The sequence below is a fragment of the Oncorhynchus clarkii genome, chromosome 2, assembly GCF_045791955.1.
Source record: "Oncorhynchus clarkii lewisi isolate Uvic-CL-2024 chromosome 2, UVic_Ocla_1.0, whole genome shotgun sequence".
NCBI classification, from domain to species: Eukaryota; Metazoa; Chordata; class Actinopteri; order Salmoniformes; family Salmonidae; genus Oncorhynchus; species Oncorhynchus clarkii.
The window spans coordinates 18,353,433-18,369,093 of record NC_092148.1 but is presented as its reverse complement, the minus strand read 5'-3'; the positions used below and the strand labels follow the sequence as shown (position 1 = coordinate 18,369,093).

The 15,661-nt window shown below is 44.4% G+C and overlaps 1 protein-coding gene across 1 annotated transcript in view; it reads left to right on the top strand.

Annotated features, from left to right (window-relative positions):
* Positions 1 to 15,661, top strand: part of LOC139423656 (glutamate receptor ionotropic, kainate 2-like) — a 217,856-nt gene that overhangs the window by 65,892 nt on the left and 136,303 nt on the right. The window contains exons 3-4 of the mRNA XM_071175266.1: positions 4,305 to 4,472; positions 5,510 to 5,767. Of these exons, the coding sequence (XP_071031367.1) occupies positions 4,305 to 4,472; positions 5,510 to 5,767 (426 nt within the window). The remainder of the gene's footprint in view (positions 1 to 4,304; positions 4,473 to 5,509; positions 5,768 to 15,661) is intronic.

Below are 15,661 nucleotides of genomic sequence, written 5' to 3'. Positions count from 1 at the left end.
ACCGTATATTGACTTTTTAAAGTAGTATCAGTTTGGCCCAAAGATATGATTGACTTAGTCTACAGGAGTTGATGCTGATGCATCCCTTCTAAAGGAAACAAACAAGGTGCAGACCAGAGGAGGCTGGTGGGAGGAGCAATAGGACAGGTCACTGTAATGGTTGGAATGGAATTAATGGAACAGAGTCAAAAGTGGTTTCCACATGCTTGGTGTGTTTGGTACCATTCCATTTAATCCATGAGCCCGTCCTCCTATAGCTCCTCCTAACAGCCTCCAGACTCCTCTGATGCAGACTCATTGTGAAGTTGGAATTATATTACCAGTATTTGGTTAGAGGCAACTCAGTGACAATATTGATCAGCTTTTGGAGAGCTTAGCGGTTTCCTATCAAAGCTGATTGATCAGCTAAGAAATATGAATTTCACTATCATTCATCTCTATTTGGTTTTCATATTGCAGCAAGAGAATGATGAATTCTCCTTTGTCCACTTCTGTCATTATGCTACCTTATAATGTGGCCAAACATGCTTACTGAGATTTAAAAGAGGCTATACACTCTTCTTGGCACAGAAAAATGTGGATGGTGTGATGACATTGATCGCGGCACTGGTATCCTTGTTGTATTAATAATTCAGGGATGTTGAAGACCCCATTGATCATTAATTAGGGGTGTTAATAGTGATGGGTTTTGATGGATGTATGGGCAGAGGAAGACCCAGTGGTCTGATCACAGAACACATGTTCTCACCTCTCACCAGCTGAGAGGGAAAGGGCATTCTCCAGTTCCCACACTGATCCATTCTCCAGTGTTAAGATCAGGGTGTTCAAAGCTGTCATCAAGGCAAAAGGTGGCTATTTGAAGAATCTCAAATATAAAATATATTTTGATTTGTTTAACACTTTTGTTGGTTACTACATGATTCCATATGTGTTATTTCATAGTTTTAATGTCCACTTTTATTCTACAATATAGAAAATAGAAAAAAATGAAGAAAAACCCTTGAACGAGTAGGTGTTTTAAAACTTTTGACCGGTAGTGTAGGTCTACAATACCGTGGTGCCTTCAGCAGCAGGATACAGCCTCAGATGTGGCGACTCAAACCATGGTACATGTTTTTTGTGACAAACTATAGCTTGAGGTTTTGGTTTGGGATCTGTTCTGGGACAGAGCTGTTCTGGGATCTGTGCTGAACCGGTCTGCATAGCGTGCCCCAGGGGATATCCCTCTTGGTTCAATACGCAGGCACACACACACACACACACACACACACACACACACACACACACACACACACACACACACACACACACACACACACACACACACACACACACACACACACAGCCACTACACCAGCCTCAGATAATCTTCCAAATCCCCTCTACCTCCCACCCTATGCTTGTGTCCCTGTCTCCAACGGTGTCTCAAAGCCCATGACTCTTTGTGACCTCTGACTGGGGATCAACATTATGGTGATTTTGCTCCTATTTCCTCTTCGTCAGGTATTATGAGAGCTGTCACCTCTGTGGTGGATATCAGATCTCTGTCTGCTGTAAGCTCTGTGGATCTATGGGCTTATAGTATCAAATCAAAGAACCTTACAAGCCACCAGTCAGCAGGGGGACAAGCTACTCGCTGGGTGGAACTCAATATGTCACTGTTATTATCTGGATGTCAAAATTCAATGAAAGCCCTCTAAGAGTACACTACATGATTTTTGTGTATGAAAATGGGGCCAGCCTTTTACATAGGCCTTACTTAACCTACCTGTTCTCCTATCTACCCCTTCACTGCTGACCATACACTCTTACATTCATCCCCACAATCTCATTTAGACTAGCTTCCTCATTGTCATATTCACACTACACCTGTACCTACTCATACACTCATTATCCCTTGTAATCGTATTATACTATGAATATTCAATGTCATTGCGTTAACCTTTCACCCACCTATACCATACCTATACCACTTCATTCAATTCATCAGTACTGTATGTATGGTACTCATACATTGACCTTCAGTTCAATCTGCTTTCTACATTGCTCACATTTTTCATGTGAATGCATACTTATCGTAACCTGTAGTACAAAGGAGTTACACATTACACATATTCATCACCTACTCCCTCTGTCACGTCTTCACATTAATCTGTTCTACCTGATTCATCTTCTTCTTTCACATTCACATGGTCGGTCAGTCGTTTAGTCATTCACTCACTTCTCCTCTCTCCTCTTTCTTTCAATTGAGCCACAGAGACATTCTCTTCTCAGCGAGAAACGGTGCATCTCTCATCTGAACAGATAGATTGCGAGTGCTCAGGCTTCCAATTATAGTACATCCCGATTAACTGATGCTTATTAATTTTCTCCAAATCATTATGGCATTCAAAATATTGCTTTCCCACAAGAAGAATACTAGTGAGAGAGAGGAGAGAAACCTTTCCTGAGTCGTGTCTTGTTACTGCTTCTGCAAGTCCCGGTCCTCTGTTTAGTTGCTGCTTCTGCAAGTGTCCCGGTCCTCTGTTTAGTTACTGCTTCTGCAAGTGTCCCGGTCCTCTGTTTCGTTACTGCTTCTGCAAGTGTCCAAGTCCTCTGTTTAGTTACTGCTTCTGCAAGTGTCCCGGTCCTCTGTTTAGTTACTGCTTCTACAAGTGTCCTGGTCCTCTGTTTAGTTACTGCTTCTGCAAGTGTCCCAGTCCTCTGTTTAGTTACTGCTTCTGCAAGTGTCCCGGTCCTCTGTTTAGTTACTGCTTCTGCAAGTGTCCAAGTCCTCTGTTTAGTTACTGCTTCTGCAAGTGTCCCGGTCCTCTGTTTAGTTACTGCTTCTACAAGTGTCCTGGTCCTCTGTTTAGTTACTGCTTCTGCAAGTGTCCCGGTCCTCTGTTTAGTTACTGCTTCTGCAAGTGTCCCGGTCCTCTGTTTAGTTACTGCTTCTGCAAGTGTCCCGGTCCTCTGTTTCGTTACTGCTTCTGCAAGTGTCCAAGTCCTCTGTTTAGTTACTGCTTCTGCAAGTGTCCCGGTCCTCTGTTTAGTTACTGCTTCTACAAGTGTCCTGGTCCTCTGTTTAGTTACTGCTTCTGCAAGTGTCCCGGTCCTCTGTTTAGTTACTGCTTCTACAAGTGTCCCAGTCCTCTGTTTAGTTACTGCTTCTGCAAGTGTCCCAGTCCTCTGTTGTGTTGCTGCTTTTGGAGTTTTACAGTAGGAGTAAATAAACCATAAACTCTACTGACAGCTTCTACAGACAGACAGACAGACAGACAGACAGACAGACAGACAGACAGACAGACAGACAGACAGACAGACAGACAGACAGACAGACAGACAGACAGACAGACTGTGAACCAACAGGGCAGGCCAAACAAAACACTTCAATCTCCCGCCGTTGTGCTCCAGCGCTCCCCAAGGGCTTGATTGATTGATCCGCTAGCCAATCAGGGCACATTGATCTAAGAGTTCCACCCCCTCCCCTCCCCTCCCAAACCTCTTCGGCAGACATTCATCTGTTGGCTGTCAGATGAATTCACTGGAGGGCCGTTGGCTATACAGCCGGCACTTTTAAACACACTTTCCACTCCAGTCTTTCTGAAGAGAGTGCATCACTCTACAGTACATTACAGGAGTTTCTCTTACAGTAGTACATCCCCCTGGATCAGATTCCTGTTGGAAACTGTCCAAGCCTTAACGTGTCTGAAAGCTTTCGCTTCAGTCATGTGTCAGTGTTAAAAGTACCCCCATAGCCTGAGTAAACAAGTATCCCCAGCTGATGTGATGTGCAAAATAACTGACTCATTTTATTGTCAATAGTAAGGTCTGGACGGACTTGATGGAATTATATTTTCAATATCTTTTCTATATTTTGTGAATTGTATTTGATTATCCTTTCTATTTAAATTAAGAGATTGTTGAATTATGAGTAAAAGACAGAACAGCATAATCACACACAAGTGTATATGTGTACAAGTGTATATGTGTACAAGTGTATATGTGTACAAGTGTAAATGTGTACAAGTGTACAAGTGTATATGTGTACAAGCGTATATGCGTACAAGTGTATATGTGTACAAGTGTATATGTGTACAAGTGTATATGCGTACAAGTGTATATGCGTACAAGTGTATATGTGTACAAGTGTATATGTGTACAAGTGTATATGTGTACAAGTGTATATGTGTACAAGTGTATATGTGTACAAGTGTATATGTGTACAAGTGTATATGTGTACAAGTGTATATGTGATTTCATCAACCACTTTGTTCAATTACTGTACTAACCAACTGTCTCTTGTCTCTGTTGGTTTTCAGGAGGAATATTCGAGTCCATTGAGTCGGGGCCGTCAGGTGCTGAGGAACTAGCCTTTAAATTTGCTTTAAATACAATCAACAGGAACAGAACCCTACTGCCAAACACAACGCTAACATACGACATCCAACGGATAAACATATACGACAGCTTCGAAGCCTCCAGAAAAGGTCAAGGATAATGAATACAATTCAGAAAGCTGCATTCACACCCACATGCTGTAGATTCCTGACTGGTGTTGGTCTCCTGGAACAATATTCATAGAACAAGTGTTGAAATACGTTTGCTTGCTATTTGTGTGACTCTCCTATCTTATTTAGCGTTGTTAGTGCGTTCCCACCCACCCAGTGAATGTGGGCTCATGCGTAGTTCGTTGGTTGGATTGGGACAATTATAATCAGGCGCAGAAAGAGGATGGGCGCATCCCAAATGGCAACCTATTCCCTTTAGGCTTTATAGTGCACTACTTTTGATTAGGGCCCATCGAGCTGCCCCATAGGAATCTGGTCAAAAGTAGTGCTCTATATGGGAATAAGATGCTATTTGGGATGCATACGATGTCTGTGCAGTTGATACATAAACAGAGACAATTGATTGGTTTCTGCTAAGGACTCAACAGTAATACTAATTCACAGAGTTGGTTGTCTCCCTGTAGACAGGTTTACAAACTGCAGTAATCTATAGTTTTACTGGGTTGCATTAGGCCTGACATCTCAAAGGTTGAATCTAAAACGGCACCCTTTTCCCGATAAAGTGCACTACTTTTGTCCAGTGTCCATAGGGCAACCCCATAAGGGTCTGTTCAAAAGTAGAACACTATGGGGAAAAGGGTGCTATTTCATACACATCCAAAGGGTCTTATCGATTACTGGCCATTAAATCCTTTTTTCTGTGATTGGAGCATTTTCTCCTTTCATCAAATTAAGTAATTAGAAAGCACAATGTTGTTGTTACAAAGTGTTGCCAATCGTTTCATATATTATACAGGCCCACTGTGTATAGATCTTGCTCATACATTTTAGACTGTCACTGGCTTCCTTCCAAATATGCTTCATGATGGTCATTCAAAACCATGTAGGAACGGACAGCTTGCCATAGTGGAGTGGGAAATCCATGACTTATCCTTCAGGAACTAACGTAGCATGTCATATAATACTGAATAAACCACTGAATAAAGGATGTAACTGAACGCTGTCTCCTCCCCCAGCCTGCGACCAACTATCTCTGGGGGTGGCGGCCATCTTCGGGCCCTCCCACAGCTCGTCGGCCAATGCGGTCCAGTCCATCTGTAACGCGCTTGGCGTGCCCCACATCCAGACCAAATGGAAGCACCAGGTGTCTGACAACAGGGACTCCTTCTACGTCAGCCTCTACCCAGACTTCTCCTCTCTCAGCCGAGCCATTCTGGACCTGGTTCACTTCTTCAAGTGGAAGACGGTCACCGTTGTCTATGATGACAGCACAGGTAAGACCCCTGGCCACTTACCTCACACCTTCATGGTCAATGACAACAACACAGCAAGGCTCATTTCCTGTCTGTCCAACCACTGTGCCTAGAAAGCATAGAAATATAATGAATATAACAGGCTTGGAATCACCTCATTGTAGTTCTGTGCCTCATAACTTCACAGTCACAGTGATATATGACCACAGAACAGGTTCAGTCACAGTGATCTATGACCACAGAACAGGTTCAGTCACAGTGGTCTATGACCACAGAACAGGTTCAGTCACAGTGATCTATGACCACAGAACAGGTTCAGTCACAGTGGTCTATGACCACAGAACAGGTTCAGTCACAGTGGTCTATGACCACAGAACAGGGTCAGTCACAGTGATCTATGACCACAGAACAGGTTCAGTCACTATGATCTATGACCACAGAACAGGTTCAGTCACAGTGGTCTATGACCACAGAACACGCTCAGTCACTGATCCCTTACTGTACTGTACCTCACACCTTCCATCACCTCATCACATCACCTTTTTCTCACAGTGATTCCAACAGCTTGTGAGTTACAGTAGACAGACCATGGTACTGGCCTGGCAGCATAAGGTCTGTGGGTTGATACTCAGATGGGCCACATATACTAAATATATGTCCGTCGTTGTCAACAGCTCTGTTCTGCTAAATTACCATATCAAAAAACCCAAAAGGCCTTGTCCACCTTCACCGGTAATATAGACTATGATTATAGTCATGTACAGTAGAGTAGCCCTGTAGCCCTACCCCCCTTTCGTCCCCAGATGGCCAGTGTTCCAGTGTTATAACAGCAGGCAGCAAACGTCTCAGCGGGCAGGGTACATATGCCATATGCCAGGGGTCAGGGAGGGAGTTAGCCTCAGGACAGGATGTCTGTCTGTATGTGTGTGCATCCGTGTGTGTATCCAGGCTCAGGACAACACTGCCAGGTCTTCACATGCTCTCAGAAACACACTGGGGCTCCATTGGCTAGTATTTTATCACTTAAACCATTTTGCTTTCAATTTAATTCAGTTTAAATCTATTTCCCAAAAAACTACAACCAACCAAGCAAAACAAAACAGAAACCAGGGAAGTGTCCAAAACAGGTTTCAATATGTTCATCCTGTAGCTAATAATTCATATTTTAGCTTTTGAGAAAGGCAATGCATTGAAATGAATATGCAATGTCTAAATATGACTTCTCTACAGCCTCTGCATGATGAATCAACACTTAGGGTAGAGACAGACAGCCCAGAGTTCCTCTGTCCAGTGTCTGTGTTCTTTTGGCCATTTTAATCTTTTCTTTTTTTTGGCCAGTCTGAGATATGGCTTTTTCTTTACAACTCTGCCTAGAAGGCCAGCATCCCGGAGTCGCCTCTTCACTGTTGACGTTGAGACTGGTGTTTTGCGGGTACTATTTAATGAAGCTGCCAGTTGAGGACTTGTGAGGCGTCTGTTTCTCAAACTAGACACTCTAATTTACTAGTCCTCTTGCTCAATTGTGCACCGGGGCCTCCCACTCCTCTTTCTATTCTGGTTAGAGCCAGTTTGCGCTGTTCTGTGAAGGGAGTAGTAAACAGCGTTGTACGAGATCTTCAGTTTCTTGGAAATGTATCGCATGGAATAGCCTTCATTTCTAGTTTCAGAAGAAAGTTCTTTGTTTCTGGCCATTTTGAGCCTGTAATTGAACCCACAAATGCTGATGCTCCAGATACTCAACAAGTCTAAAGAAGGACAGTTTTATTGCTTCTTTAATCAGAACGACAGTTTTCAGCTGTGCTAACATAACTGCAAAAGGGTTTTCTGATGATCAATTAGCCTTTTAAAATTATAAACTTGGTTGCTGATAATGGGCCACTGTACTGTATACCTATGTAGATATTCCATTAAAAATCAGCCGTTTCCAGCTACATTAACAATGTCTACACTGTATTTCTGATCAATTTGATGTTATTTCAATGGACAAAAAATGTGTTTTTCTTTAAAAAAAAAAAAGACATTTCTAAGCAACCCCAAACTTTTGAACGGTAGTGTATATGCCTAGAAGTATGCTTCCTTAATGTCAGTATTGCCTTGTAGCTTAAGCTTTATGCATTGTACTCTATGTGAATCCATTCATTGTACAATGTTAATTAAATATCTGTCCTTGATATAGACAAATCTCAGAGCAATTCTTGCTAGTCAACGTCAACTTATTGGCTAATGCTTGCTTGTATATTTGAATTATCTTTATGGAGTCAGATATACGTTTTAATAGGCTAGTTGCATAGTCTTATTACAAGTTGCATGTGAGGTATATATAATACTATTAATACCTCACTACATGTGTGCCCTGCAGGTTCCCTACAGCCCTTGTTCAGTAGGGCTCAGTGTGAGATAGGCAGCTTTGGGAAACATTGATTCTGGCTGATCCTTAACACCCTGTTAATGAAGGTGCTAGTGGACGTAGCAGGTTGACATGGGGTGAGCCAATAGATAGTGAATAAATGCATGTGCTCATCGAGCTAATGTCACGTTCTGACCTTAGTTCTTTTGTTCTGTCTTTGTTTTAAGTTTGTCAGGACGTGAGTTGGGGTGGGTTGTCTATGTTAGTTTATCTATGTTGTGTTTTGTGTTTGGCCTGGTATGGTTCTCAATCAGAGGCAGGTGTTGTTAGTTGTCTCTGATTGAGAATCATACTTCGGTAGCCTTTTCCCACCTGTGTGGGGTGGGTGATTGTTTCCTGTTTTGTTGTTTGTGTCACCATTCAGGACTGTTTTCGTTTTCATTCACTTAGTTTTTTTGGTATTTTGTCGTGTTCAGTGATTATTAAAGTATCATGGACACTTACCACGCTGTGTATTGGTCCGATCCTTGCTACTCCTCCTCAGAAGAGGAAGAGGAAAGACGTTATAGAATCACCCACCAACCAAGGACCAAGCAGCGTGGTATCGGGCAGCAGCGAGTTCTGGACTCCTGGACATGGGAGGAGATCTTGGATGGAGAGGGACCCTGGACACAGGCTGGGGAGTATCGTCGTCCCCAGGAGGAGCTGGAGGCAGCCAAAGCCGAGAGGCGGCATTATGAGGAGCTAGCACGGCAGCGCAACAGAGATGAGAGGCAGCTCCAAAAATGTATTGGGGCGGGGCACACAGGGAGTGTGGCTAAGTCAGGTAGGAGACCTGAGCCAACTCCCCGTGCTTACCGTGGAGAGAGGTGGACCAGGCAGGCACAGTGTTATGCCGTGTGTCCCCGGTGCGCAGGCATAGCCCGGTGCGTTACATCGCAGCACCTCGTATCGGCCGGGCTAGAGTGGGCATCGAGCCAGGTGCCATGAAGCCGGCTCATCGCATCTGGTCTCCAGTGGCACCAGCCCTACGCACGGTGTCCCCGGTTCGCCAGCACAGCCCAGTGCGGTCTGTTCCACCTCGCCACACTGGCCTGGCGATGGGTAGTATCCAGCCAGGTAGGGTTGTGCAGGCTCGGTGCTCGAGACCTCCAGTGCGCCTCCACGGTCCGGTCTATCCGGTGCCTCCTCCACGCATCAGGCCCGTGGCAGCCCCATGCACCAGGCTGTCTCTCCGTCTCCTTCCTCCAGGTGCTCCCGCCTGTCCAGAGCTGCCAGAGTCGCCCGTCTGTCCTGAGCTGCCAGAGTCGCCCGTCTGTCCTGAGTTGCCAGAGTCGCCTGTCTGTCCTGAGCTGTCAAAGCCGCCCGTCAGTCAGGAGCTGCCAGAGCCGCCCGTCAGTCAGGAGCTGCCAGAGCCGCCCGTCAGTCAGGAGCTGCCAGAGCCGTCCGCCAGTCACGAGCTGCCAGAGCCGTCCGTCAGCCAGGAGCTGCCAGAGCTGTCCGTCAGCCAGGAGCTGCCAGAATCAGGGCGTGAGTTTTGGGTGGGTTGTCTATGTTCGTTTTTCTATGTTGTGTTTTGTGTTTGGCCTGGTATGGTTCTCAATCAGAGGCAGGTGTCGTTAGTTGTCTCTGATTGAGAATCATACTTAGGTAGCCTTTTCCCACCTGTGTGGGGTGGGTGATTGTTTCCTGTTTTGTTGTTTCATTCACTTTGTTATTTTTGTATTTTGTCGTGTTCAGTGATTATTAAAGTATCATGGACACTTACCACGCTGCGTATTGGTCCGATCCTTGCTACTCCTCCTCAGAAGAGGAAGAGGAAAGCCGTTACAGCTAATGGTTGAAGATATGAGGATGAGAAGGAAAGAGACCTGAATGGGATGTTTGGAATGGTTCAGGTAATCCTGTATGAAACAGGGAAATGTGTAGGTCTGCTTTACTTTGCCTGTTTTTATGTGTGTGAAAACATATTGTCCAACATATTGGATAAGTCAGTGTACCAGAACCCCTATAATGCCATGTAATTCTCTCAGGAGGGACTCCTTCACAGCCCCATTGCCCTCCTGCTGTTGCCTCAGAGTGGAACAGGAAACAACTTTCTCATTGGGCTGTTTCTCCTCGAACCAGAGAGCATACAAGTAAATCAATACCCATAATGACCCTCTTCTAACAGCTCAACTTTGTAATGGTACAAAGGCAATGGCATCTACACTCTGTGTTGTGGTGGTAGTATTCCGAGCCACACATCACAACGTTATGGGAGTCATGTTACACTGGAGTTGTATTGGGTAGTGAGGGAGAGATGGAGACGCTGGGATGACCTATGGTGCAGGGTTAGAGGGGTTACTCCTATAAATATTCCCCCCAGTCCCAGCCCCCCTTCCTGCATTGATGGCGGGAGGGAGAGAGTGACAGTTTAATCACCCTGGCTCTATGTTTATGGCCCGGTTTCCATAACAACATCCTCCGACTGCAACCAACCAACCGTAGAGGTGGTAGACTAGAGGAGGGGGTCCCTAAGAGCAAAGAGAGGTTTAACGACCCAACGACCAGCTGCTCCATCCAACACCGCTGTATAGCCACTCTATAGCCATCACTCAGTTTTCACTCTGTTTTCCTCTATATAGCTGTCAGCAAGGATCCCTTCGAGAATTCCTATGGTTGCATTTTATGACAGAACAAAACAATAAATATATATTTAAAAAAACAACACAACAAAAAATATAATTGAAATGTACTCTTCTGAGGAAAAGGTCATTTACTGTGTGTCAAATGGGTGTAATTCTGTTATGGTAGAGGTTTAGACCCATATCTGCCTGACATTTTTTTAATTGCATTAGTTGAAAGGTCGGCCTAAACTCCAGTGTAGCAAAATGTTTACAGAGGAGTGGCTGATTGCCTTGTTGTAATCAAAAAGAGGTTGTTTTATTTCACTCTATTTTTGGCAGAACGATTTGGCATTTGAAGAAAAGGCATTTCTGATTTGCTAGTCTATTTATTTGTGTGTTTTGAGTGTGTCTCCTTTTGTGTGTGTGTGTGTGTGTGTGTGCACGTACGTCCAAGTGTGTGTCCATCTGTGTGTTTGTGTGCTGTGTGTGTGTGTGTGTGTGTGTTTGCTTAGGCTGAGAGACATTTAAGTGTACTTGGGAGTGAGTCAAGTTGAGTGGAAGTGATTGGCTCTAGAGTCCCAGGACCCCTTCAGTAATCTGTTTCAATTTGATGTGTGTGAGTGAAAACACACACCAGCCGCACCATTCCCATCAAACGCTCCACTACCACACTGCAGATTGTTTAGAGAAGCCCGCTAGCTGTCGTTCTACTAAGTGCCATGATAATTCAGCCTTGGCTGCGTCGGGTTAATAGGTACTGCTGTGATGATGTAGCTTGCTGTGATCATTTGGATTTTCTACGTGATTTTAATCGCTTTGGTTGTACTTTTTGCTTCTCTGTTACTGTCTATTGAATTCTATTGGTCTGGAGAGGTTTAATAGGTTTAATCACGTGCTGTATGTTTCATAGTAGGGTCAAAGTACTCTGATGGTTCTGTAGTTAAATGGATATCTTGCTAATATGGGATGTTTTTACAGTGAACAGGAACAATTTTGAAATAGAAATAGACAAAACAGTACTTGTAGCCTTACTTTCACAATTTGGAAGGCTACAAGTACAACTTTTAAGATTGTTTTATTGAACCTGTCACGTCAGTGTTGTTGGTGACATGCAATGTTAATTAAAGTCCACCAGCTGTTTGGCACTCCGACAAGATGTTCTTGTGCCGACTACGCCATGCATAGCAACAGACGACCAGATGTTCCAGGGAACTAACTTTAATGAGTCCACATTGTGTTCTTACAACATGGCCGCCCATCTTCAAACTACAGAAGAAAGCATCAGTTAGCAGCACACTTCTGGTGTAGTGTCTGTTGCGTCTGTCGCACATCTAGTGAAACACAGTGCAAAGAATGTGGTTTTAGTACAGGCATTACTGAGAGAGTTGTAGACTCTTTTTCCCTCAGGTGTTCCCTGAGGGAAAACTCCATAAGGCCTTGGTTATAATGACAGTTATAATGACAGTCATAATGACAGTTGTAATGACAGTTGTAACGACAGTTGTAATGACAGTTATAAACTCAATACATAGAGTAAAGTGGTCCACAATTTATGAGCAGAGATGGATGTGTGTAATTCCAACAAAGGGGAATTCTTTCCTTCCATCCTTCCACATTCCTGAACGACAATTAAAACCTTTGACCGGAAACACGTTTGAATCTTTTTTCAATTTGTTCAACACATTTAATGGGACATAAATAAAGCTGGCGATGCAGAGAGGGTTACATTAACCTTGACCCGCAGATTGTTGGGGAGGTGCGTGAATCACACAGCCATTACTCCACTCACTCCTGCCAGCCTCCCACTTCTATTCATGCAACACTCACTGTGCCATAGATAGACCTCCAGGAGAATCACACAATAGGCTAAAGTGGCTTCTGAAAACAGGCGAGGAGAGGATGGAATTTTAGACAACTGAGAAAGGTATTTCAACATTAGAGCAAAGGGAAGGAGACAAGGACAGGAAACGAGACCATTAGACTATTGAGATACACGCTATATGTAGTTCAACATTGGTGCAGACAAAGGAAAGGAGACAAGGACAGGAAACAAGACCATTAGACTATTGAGATACACGCTATATGTAGTTCAACATTGGTGCAGACAAAGGGAAGGAGACAAGGACAGGAAACAAGACCATTAGACTATTGAGATAGATACACGCTATATGTAGTTCAACATTGGTGCAGACAAAGGAAAGGAGACAAGGTCAGGAAACGAGACCATTAGACTATTGAGATACACTCTATATGTAGTTCAACATTGGTGCAGACAAAGGAAAGGAGACAAGGTCAGGAAACTAGACTACTGAGATGCACCCTGCTACATCTCTACCTCTGATGGATGATCTGCAGTGGAAACTCACCCTATGAGGGGTTCTTTGAGGAAGTTTGGAGCGGAATACTTGAAGAGAGGGTTGCTGCTGCTGCGTCTTCGCCTCACAGGATATTTATCACAGGGCTGTTCTGTTTTACGCTCAGGAGACTCCCAGACGGCCCCTAATAAACGCTTTGAGTGGATGAAATATTCATGCAGAGTTAAATATGGATCCTGGAGCAGGCAGTCACAAGGCATTAGACACAGTCAATACAGATCACCACTTCCCTCTCCCTCTCTCCATATTTTTCTCTCCGGATTGCTGTGGTCTCAGGCAGAGTGTTGGGGTGGTGAAGAGGGGTGAATCAGCCAGGTAGAATAGCACGGGAGACAGCAGAGGAGTTAGACAGGGGGAGAGGAGAGAGAGAGATTGAGAGGGGGGAGAGGAAGAGAGAGATTGAGGGAGAAAGAGGAAGAGAGTGAGTGATGGAGAAAGATGGAGAGTGAACAGGGGAAAGAGAGAGATGGAAAGTGTGTGAGAATGAGGTACTCTGACATGTTGTTTATGATGAGTGAATGCAGCAGTCAGAGGTGTCAGGGTGGTTTTATCAATGTTAACTAACTAACCGCAAAACACTGAGTGCTGCTCCTGTAGTGGAAAGCTCTTGCAACACTAAGCACCCCAGCCAGATTGGACCACATCACACACACACACACACACACACACTCACATACCGCATGTTCACTTTTGCATGAATTCCAAAATTCAGCAGAATTATAGATTGGGATCGAAACAAACGATCATAACTCTTTAATTGATTTAAGAACAACAGATTTTCACAAGCGCCTCCATCTGCTTAACATTCACTGTGATCACCATGAGCCTTTGTGGCCGCCAACAAAGCAACTATTTAAACTAACTGCGATGGTCAGGTAATGAACATTTTGAAACAAGCTGATGTGCAATGAAGTCTAACTAAGGGTGTCTGTTCAAATTGAGAAGGCCAGCTGGTCTTCTTCTTAGGCTGAGTCTGAAATAGCACCATATTCCTTTTGTAGTGCACTACTTTTGACCAGGGCATGCACTATCGGTGCACTAGGAATAGGTAGCCTATTTCAGTCATAGCCATAGCCTGTAGCGACTGCTTCCTCTCTCTGGCTCATCGTATGTGTATTCTGCAGTGTATGAATTAAGTTAATAGTGACCCACAGTGAGCGAGGTCCTCAGCCCTCCATTGTGTCTACTGTGTCCACTTTGTCACGGGCAATGACGCATCATCAGCGTGCGAGTGGGCGCCACCGTGGGGCATCATCATCAGTGTGCGACAGAGTGTTGTTGTGATTTAATGAAGGCTTGGGAACTGGCTGCTGCTCAACGCTCAACAACAAGCTGTGAGCTGAGCTGGGCTGGTGTCCCATGGTGCTGTGCGCTCAAGTAGAAACAGGAAGTAAACAAATAATGCCATGGGCCAACAAGCTGGGGACTGCCTGTATGGCTGCAGGCTGCAGAGAATAACAGCTACATGGTTGTGACTGATACTGTGGCAGGTCTATACAGTCCTGAACCAGGGAAAATATTATTGATTGCACTTACAGATGACAGGAAACACTTGTAAGAATTCTTCAGCCATAGTGGCTCTCTGTCCTATATCTCTATGTAGGAATGTAGATGTTAGCGCAAAGATATGCTAGCTGTTCCCATAGACTTCCAGTCATTGAGCCAACGACCAGCCATTTAAAAGCATGTAGCGGCAGAAGTATATACATCTTGTAAATCATAGTTTTTGCAGCGGTGATAAATGAATATAGAGGAAGTACTGTAGACGGATCGATAATGAGCGTGAATTCAATGTATCAGTGATGAATGATAAAAGGCATTCATCACTCCCCCTTTCAAAGGGGAATTCATACTGTGGTGATCCGTTTTCTTCTAGCATCAAGGTCTGTGGTACTTGCTCTGGTTAGATACTGTGTGGCGCCAGACAAAACAGAGCTTTGAGAGAAACATAGATGGTGGAGGTAGAACAGGAGGGATACAGACAAATATTAAGAAATGAGGAAGTGGAATGAAATGTGCAATAGTGCAAAGAAGGGAGAGAAAGAAAGCGGGAGAGGAGGAGGGGAAAGGAGGAGGAGGAGGGGGAAAGGGGGGGAGGAGGAGGGAGGAGGATGAGGAGAGAGGAGGAGGGAGGAGGGAAGAGATGCAAGACAAGTTGACAGATGGATGGATTTCATTAAAATTGGAATGACATTAGACATCTATTCATGGAGCTTCCTTATCTACTACTAATTAAAACCAAGGGAGTCAAATGAATACAGAGTAAAACTTCAATTACCAGAGATACATATTTGTAGTTTATCTTTGGAAAATGGGGAGCCTGCACAGTTTGCAACAGAAACAGAATTAACATGACGTATTTGGGGTGGCAGGTAGCCTAGCGGTTAGCGCGTTGGGCCAGTAACCGAAAGGTTTCTGGATCGTATCCTCGAACTGAGGTAAACATGTCGTTCTGCCCCTGAGCAAGGCATTTAACCCACTGTTTCCCAGGTGCCGATGATGTGGATGTCGACTAAGGCAGCCCCCCGCACCTCTCTGATTCAGAGGGGTTAGGTTAAATATGGAAGACACATTTCAGTTGAAG